At 34.2% G+C, this 8,301-nt stretch overlaps 1 protein-coding gene across 1 annotated transcript in view; it reads left to right on the plus strand.

Annotated features, from left to right (window-relative positions):
- LOC106466441 (tubulin beta chain-like) overlaps positions 1-5,163 on the plus strand; it is a 12,101-nt gene extending 6,938 nt beyond the window's left edge. The window contains exons 6-8 of the mRNA XM_013926727.2: positions 2,016-2,155; positions 3,707-3,849; positions 4,574-5,163. Coding sequence (XP_013782181.1) covers positions 2,016-2,155; positions 3,707-3,849; positions 4,574-4,815 — 525 coding nt within the window. The 3' untranslated portion in view covers positions 4,816-5,163. The remainder of the gene's footprint in view (positions 1-2,015; positions 2,156-3,706; positions 3,850-4,573) is intronic.
- Positions 5,164-8,301: the final 3,138 nt, after the last annotated feature.

Genomic DNA, 8,301 nt, shown 5'->3' on the forward strand with positions numbered 1-8,301 from the left:
CAAGTGCCAAAATACTATAGTCACTTGCAGTAATTTTCTTGCAGCCAACTTAAGGCAGAATATTTATATATATATCGTCCTAAGTTAATTGATCTATATATAGCCTCTAAAATAAAACTAGAATACATATTTTATGTAATAACATATACATCACTCCTAAATAAAGGGCATTTCACGTGTCTACTATATGTGTGCCCAGAGTATGGTCATGATCTGAGAGAAAAATAAAATCACAATGTGGTTTATTTGTGTGTAATAGCATTTTACTTACTCTGTTTTATAACATTAAATATTCGTTGAAACAAAGGAGGCGAGCATACACTGCTACATAGTATGTATAAAAAAGGTTTGTGTTTAGTCAGAATAACCTAATAATGGAGAATTAACTAATTGTATATTTCTAGCATAAAATATTCGAACTCTGCTGCGTTTTAAAAGGCCTTTCATGATTCACAGAGGCCCCAGTGCACCGATCAAGCTGCTTCATTAGCCCCAATTACTTCTATAGTTACCCCGAGGAGGTCCTTACCCAAAAACAAATCCCGTTAGAACATCCTCCCGTGACCCCTAACAAAGTATGAGATGTTTTTGAATGGGGGTATTAACACAGTTTCAAACATGGCGACCTTGGGTTCCCGAAAGGGAGCAGAAACATAAAATTCGATGTCATATTTGGAATCAGATAACCTGAAAACCCACTCATAGATCTCGGCATGCCTGGATGGCCTTCCAGGCTCTTGTGGTCCCCCCTTGGTACCTCTTAGCATTACTACTAAAATTATCCAGAAAACCATTAGGACACTCACCCTTTGTGCTAAGCTTGTTCCTGCTAGTTTGTGACTGGGGGTATGAACATAGTTTCAAATATGTCACCTCCGGGATCCTGGGGAAGTCTAGAACACAAATTCCAATACCAGATTTCAGCAATCCAGAACACACGCTCCTAAACCATCAACATGGATGGCCTTCAGGGCGCGTTTTATCCCACCTTGATACCCCTTTGGGTGGGGGACTACGTCATGTAGATAAAGACAACCCCAGTTCAAGAAGGAGAAAACTGATGACACTTTCTTATATAAAACAAAATTTTTTGAAGTCTTAATGAAACAATTAAATGCACTAAAAAGTGTAAATGTTTCTAACGCACTTTTGTATATTTATTTATTTGGTTCTTTTTACTTCTTTATTTCTTTATCTCCCAAACATGAACCAATGGACAAAAAAAAAACGTAATCACTCTCTTTGAAAAGTATCTGCTTTATATTGGTTGAAGCTGCGACGATGATGACTTAATTTAATCTTAGACATCATCTCCTTCAAGCTTAGTAAGTTTACGATTTGAAAATAATGATTTCCTCTTTTAGTTTTCAAAACCGGACTTCAAAATTTAATAGAGCTGTCACAAGCACGAGGAAGTGTCATTATTATAAATGGAACCGTATCTTTAGGTGACGTGAAATGTCACTGGAATGAAGAATTTAATGATTATTTTCATTCTGGGCGTCAAAGCTTGAGGCTTCTAAATTATATTATGTTTCCAGAATGTTTTTGTCTGAAACAGTAGGATAAAACAAAGTGCGTCAAAGCCTTCAAAGCAGGGTGAAATTGAACAAGTTAAAGACTGAGAAAACTAAAGAACTAGAGCTACATGTGTACCTACATTACTGTGTACAAGTTAAAGACTGAGAAAAGTAAAGAACTAGAGCTACATGTGTACCTACATTACAGAGTAGAAGTTAAAGACTGAGAAAACTAAAGAACTAGAGCTACACGTGTGCTTACATTACAGAGTACATTGAACCGAAACTCGTTGTTTTAGACAATACAATCAGCACTTTAAGAGTGATATATAAATATACTCCATTTATTAGTTGGTTAGAGTTGAAGCATTTGCTTGAACATAAAAGTTACATTATTTAAACTATATGTATTTTTACCTCAAAAAATAATGACCTTGTGTCATATTTCATTAGTGTTATATTAACTAATTTTTATTAAGCACGCTTTGTGTTTAGATGTTCGACTCGAAGAACATGATGGCAGCTTGTGACCCTCGACATGGCCGTTACCTAACAGTTGCTGCCATCTTTAGGGGTAGAATGAGCATCAAGGAAGTAGACGAACAACTTTTAAGCATACAGAACAAGAATAGCAGGTCTGGTATTTTGTAAAAACATATATAACAGCAAGAGAAAGTTTACTATGTTTTGAAATGAATTACACAATTTTCCCTTATTCATGAATTACACAATCTTCCCTTATTCATGAATTACATAATTTTCCCTTATTCATGAATTACACAAACTTCCCTTATTCATGAATTACATCGTTTATGAACAAGTTTAATTACGTCTGGCTTTACGGATTGCCCCCCCCCCCCAGTGGCACAGCGGTATGTCTGCGGACTTACAACGCTAGAAACCGGGTTTCGATACCCGTGATGAGCAGAGCACGGATAGTTCATTGTGTAGCTTTGTGCATAATTAAAAACAAACAAACGAACTTTACGGTTTATTAAATCTGAACTGAAACGTTGAATTTGTAAATAGAAAAAAAAATGAACCGCATTCTTCGGATTTAATTGAACTCGTGATATAAGTAATTATTCCGAACATATGGAAACAAATGTTCGTGTACTGTTTCATAAAAGGTAAATGTACATGAGCGTAGTTAATCTGATAACTTTTAACATATTTCATCAATCTACTGGAGCTATTCGGTGACAACTTTTCGATCTTCGTTTCAATGAGTGGGTGGAGTGCGTTGAAAACTTTCAGATGATAATATTGATTTAGCATTTTTCTTAGTTTTGTTTTCAACAGCTATTGCATGTGGTCGAGAACGAGGAGCTAGGCTGTTCTATCCTATTAATTTATTTCTATACGATTCAGAACTCGTGAGCTGTCATTTTTAATAATCGCTTTTAGGCTTCGTCACAAGTTAAACTTTTTGCCCTCGTACTTACCCCCCAGTGTAATTCTGCGGTAATTCTGCGGACTTATAACGCTAGAAACCGGGTTTCGATACTCGTGGTTGGCTCAGCACAGATAGCCTACTATGTAGCTTTGCACTTAGCTACAAACAAATAAACCCTCTTACTTGAAAATAAACAGCTTCCAGATAATCAGAACTCTGAATATATAAAGCTTAGGTGAAGCATTCGTTTGTTCCTCAAACAGGCTGTTAATTTAAATATTTTTAACCAAAGAATAATCATTATACTCTACAATTATTAACAAACAAAAAATGAACCCCAAAATTGACGAGAGTTCTATTCAAACCTACACATTTAGAAACATTATTATTCTACATTCTGTGTTTAGTTCTTTATGAAAATGTTTTGTGATTTTGATACAATATTTTCTTTATTAGGAGGACTTTATGCGTCTAAAAACACGTGCAAATTTTAGCGACCTTACAACGCTAGAAACCTGGTTTTGATACCCGTGGTGAGCAGAGCACAGATAGCCCATTATGTAGCTTTGTGCTTAATTATAAGCAAACAAATTTACCTTTTTGTGTGAAAGTATATACGTTACTATACCTGATTTATTTTCTATTCTTAAGTTATTTCGTCAAATAGATCCCAAAGAACGTTAAATCAGCTGTCTGTGATATCCCGCCACGTTAATTACAAGCAAACAAATATACCTTTTTGTGTGAAAGTATATACGTTACTATGCCTCATTTATTTTCTATTCTTAAGTTATTTCGTCGAATGGATCCCAAACAACGTTAAATCAGCTGTCTGTGATATCCCGCCACGTGGTCTGAAAATGGCAGTTACTTTCATCGGAAACTCCACAGCGATTCAGGAGATATTCAGGAGAATAGCCGAACAATTTACAGGTAACCTTCAATACGTGTATAGCTTATAGCAAAATATCTTTCAGCACGAGACCTAGACTTTTGAGTAGTTGTTTACTCTTAACATTAAAATTTGATTAATACTAATTCAAATTGTAGGTTTATGCCTGTAGATATTATTGTTTTTGTCAAAATATTTTTAAGAATCAGCTATAATTATCATATGTTATACACTCTTCGATTGTAACAGCGTTTAAAAACATCTACGCACGTCTCAACGTTTCTTGTGATACTATTCGAAAATTTTCAATCACTTTGTTGAAACAGAAAAGAAATAATAATAATAAACATTTATAAATCTAACTCATACAAAATATTATAGCGTTTATTTTCAAAATCCAGTTGCTCAGTCATTTTATATGTTTTGTGTAACAGAATGATTTAGCATCCATTACGGACTAGCCTGACCTGATGGTTGAGGCACTCGACTCGCGCTCGAATCCCCATCAGCGAACTTGCTCGCCCTTTTAGCCGTGAGTGTATTATGATGTATCGGTCGATCCCACGATTCGTTGGTAAAAAACTAGCCCAAGAGCTTGCGGTGGGTGGAGTTAACTAGCTGCCTTCCTTCTAGTCTATCACTGCTAAATTAGAGAGGGCTAGCGCAGATAGCCCTCGTGTAGCTTTGCGCGAAATTCAAACCAAGCATGCATTGTGTTAATCAAGAATTTATCATTATATTGAAATATTCTCTCTTTTTTTTCAGCCATGTACCGTCGCAGGGCCTTTTTGCACTGGTACACTGGAGAAGGGATGGACGAAATGGAGTTCACTGAGGCTGAGTCTAATATGAATGACTTGGTGTCTGAATACCAACAGTACCAAGAAGCTACTGCTGACGATGAGTCTGATTTTGATAACAACGATGAGAATTTACTGGACGACAACCCTGCAGTCTGTGTACCTTCACCACATATTTCTCAACCCCAACGTGCTTATGTACATTGAATACAATATATCATATAACCCTGTAATGTTTTCTCATCACCAGATGTTTCGATTTAAGCAAGGAAGAAACGTGAAGTCTTGTCCAAATTTTAAACATATCAATTATAGAATTCAATAATAAATTCGACCTGGTAACGAGAAAAAAAAACGCACATTATTTCAAACATGTTGGCCTCTAAAACCTATTAAAAATATATGTAAATTATATTTTCTTCAAAACCTTGTAGTGAATATAAGATATTTCAAACATTGTGCTCATAATCCTTTCCCATATAATCAACATAAGAAGCAAGAATGTGAAACTATAATAAAAATAAAAATATTGACTTACACATAAACCCAAAATATAAAACAAAAGCTTGATGGAAATATTTTATTGTTTTCAGAATATTTAATAGATATTTTGACAATAAAGTTAGAAAAAAAAGGCACAATGGCAAAACATTAGTTGAAATAAAATTATTATTATCTGAAGAGTAAAGGTCTGTTTTTTCTAGCTTTACTGCCAAAAAAAATGAATTATTAGAATCAAAGTAGGTTTCTAGATTAAATAACCAATTTATCATTACAGTATAGTTTTTTAATGTTATATTTTTTTCCTGTCCTGTACGAAAAATGTGTGCGAAACTGCAGGTTGCACAGTTATTTATTTCATTGGCCAGGTGGTTAGGGCGCTTGACTCGTAAACTGAGGGTCGCGGGTTCGAATCCCCGTCCCACCAAATATGCTTGTCCTTTCAGCTGTGGGGGCGTTATAATGTAACAGTCAATCCTACTATTCATTGGTAAAAGAGTAGCCCAAGAGCTGGCGTTGGATGGTGATGACTAGCTGCCTTCCCTTTAGTCTTTCACTGCTAAATTAGGAAAGGCTAACGCAGGTAGCTCTCGTGTATCTTTGTGCGAAATTCAAAAACAAATACATTTATTTCATTCCCTGATTTTTTTAATTCTTGCCTCCAGAATCTAAACTAATTCCAAACTGCTTTCTTTTTAAACTTTTAATATATTAATGTATGTAGAAATTATTGAATAAGAGGGGAAATACCTATTTGTTGTATAAAGCATACTGACAACGTCTCGCTGTTAACGCTGTGTAAGCGCATATAAATTCGGAGAATACTCTGGACACTAATTACGTAATAAGAGCATCTTTACTTACATGCTTCAAATTGTGAATTTTTATTCTTAATCAGCAAAACTAGTTAGTTTAAATCTTTTTTTTTCAGAAAATAAATATTTTATTACATTTGGCAAAGATTTAAAAATGTGTGAAGAACCTTTTGTGACAATAAAAATATTTTGAATTAAAATAATAAGCATTATTTTATTGACTTATGTTTTTATGCTTTATTATTGTTTTGAGCGCATATAAATTCGGAGAATACTCTGGACACTAATTACGTAATAAGAGCATATTTACTTACATGCATCAAATTGTGAATTTTTATTCTTAAAAAGCAAAACTAGTTAGTTTAAATCTTTTTTTTTTCAGAAAATAAATATTTTGTTACATTTGGCAAAGATTTAAAAATGTGTGAAGTACCTTTTGTGACAATAAAAATATTTTGAATTAAAATAATAAGCATTATTTTATTGACTTATATTTTTATGCTTTATTATTGTTTTGAGTGTAATAGACAAATTTCTAATGAAGACACCATGTACGAAACGCAAGTCTATTTCCAACAATACCCACTTTCAATTGAATGCAACGCGAGTCAATTTTCAATCCTAGTATCCATAAAATGAATAATCTCTATTGTGTCAAATATTGTTGTTTGCTTGATTTCGTTATCAGAAATAGAGCAATATTCAGTATACACCATTGACAGTATACACCATAAGATATACTAATTGTAAACTAGACAAGAGGTCGAGAAACAAATATTTTTAGGCTGTTTAGATGCTTAATCTACAAATTTTGCATTTGAAAAGTTTGCTTATATTTCGTCTCCCGTTTTATGTCGAAATACATTCGAGGTAATTTTTTAAACAGTTGTGCTATTTACACTCTTACTAATTTTAAATTTGTTTTCCTTTCGTTACTAGCTTGGCATGGCCTGGTGTTTAGGGCCCTCGACTCGCAATGTGTGGGTCGAGGCTTCGAATCCCCGTCATCGAATATTCTCGCCCTTTTGTCTGTGAGGGCGTTTTTATGTGATGGTCAAACCCACTATTTGTTGGTAAAAAAGAATTGGCGGTGGGCGGTGTTGACTAGCTGCCTTCCCTCTAATCTACCACTTCAAAATTAGGGACGACTAGCGTAGATATAGCCCTCAAATAGCTTTGCGCGAAATTAAAAAAAAACTCATTTTGTTAAGTTTTATTCCACGTGCTTGTTTTATGTTTAATCCTTCTTGTCATTTCAGATTTTTTTTTTTGTCGGTTAATGTTACACCTATATAAATAACTACACAAGACTATCATTCGAATTTTGTGTCAATAATAAAAGTCTTTTTTTTCTTCCTAAGCATGTGGTATGCAATGTTTTAGAGCAATGACTGTGCTAAAAGTCTAACAACTACTGTGAGTAATAGCTTATAATCGTGCTTATGAACGTAATTTTGTGTTATTTTATAATTTCTTTTTTTTTCAATCTACCATTTGTGACTAATATAAATTGAATTTATTCCTTCTAAATTTCTCATAGCTTTAACTGTCCGGATCGACTGTTCTAAAATACCATAACTAATTATTGTAGCTATTTTTGAAAGTCATCTAGGAGTTCAACTGTTTAATAAGGCTGACGATGACCCCCAAAGGATAGGACAGCGGTAAGTTTAAGAACTTACAACGGTAAAATCCGTGGTTCGATTCCCCGTGGTGTATCTAGCAGATAGCTCAAAAACTATGAAACAAACACCCAAAGAAAATTAAAATCTAGAAATAATTTTATATATAGACCCATATTTTAAATTTTCTTGTTACTTTTCACTATCTTTATCCACATTAAAGATAATTAATTTTAAAAGATTAATACTTTAGATCAAAACTCACAACATTCATCACAATAAGTTTAGTAAGAGATTGTACGCACTGGTCAAAATATTAGAACCCCCTACCGACCTATAGATTAGCCCGGTTCTCACTTCGAGATTATACAAATTATATATATATTTATTTATTTACACGTTAGAAAAAATTTTGTTTGTTCGTAGTTAAGAACAAAGCTAACACAACAGGCTATCCGTGTTCTGCCCACCACGGGTATCGAAACCCGGTTTATAGCGTTGTAAGTTCGCAGACATGCCGCTGTGCTACTGGGGGGGCCATTAGAAAAATTAAAGTGGAAGGGTCCTATAAATAGAGAAGATAATTGTATGAGCATCATTTGTCACTATCATGGGAAAGAAGAAAAATATATAGACGAGGTGTTGTTGGGACTTGACTGCGGTTTCTTCAGTTGCCATAACGATTGTCCTGACTTCCAAACCCAAGGCTATTCTGTTCCGAGTCTACACTATAAGGTCATCAGATCAAAAAACTT

The sequence above is a fragment of the Limulus polyphemus genome, unplaced genomic scaffold (genome assembly GCF_000517525.1).
Source record: "Limulus polyphemus unplaced genomic scaffold, Limulus_polyphemus-2.1.2 Scaffold74, whole genome shotgun sequence".
NCBI classification, from domain to species: Eukaryota; Metazoa; Arthropoda; class Merostomata; order Xiphosura; family Limulidae; genus Limulus; species Limulus polyphemus.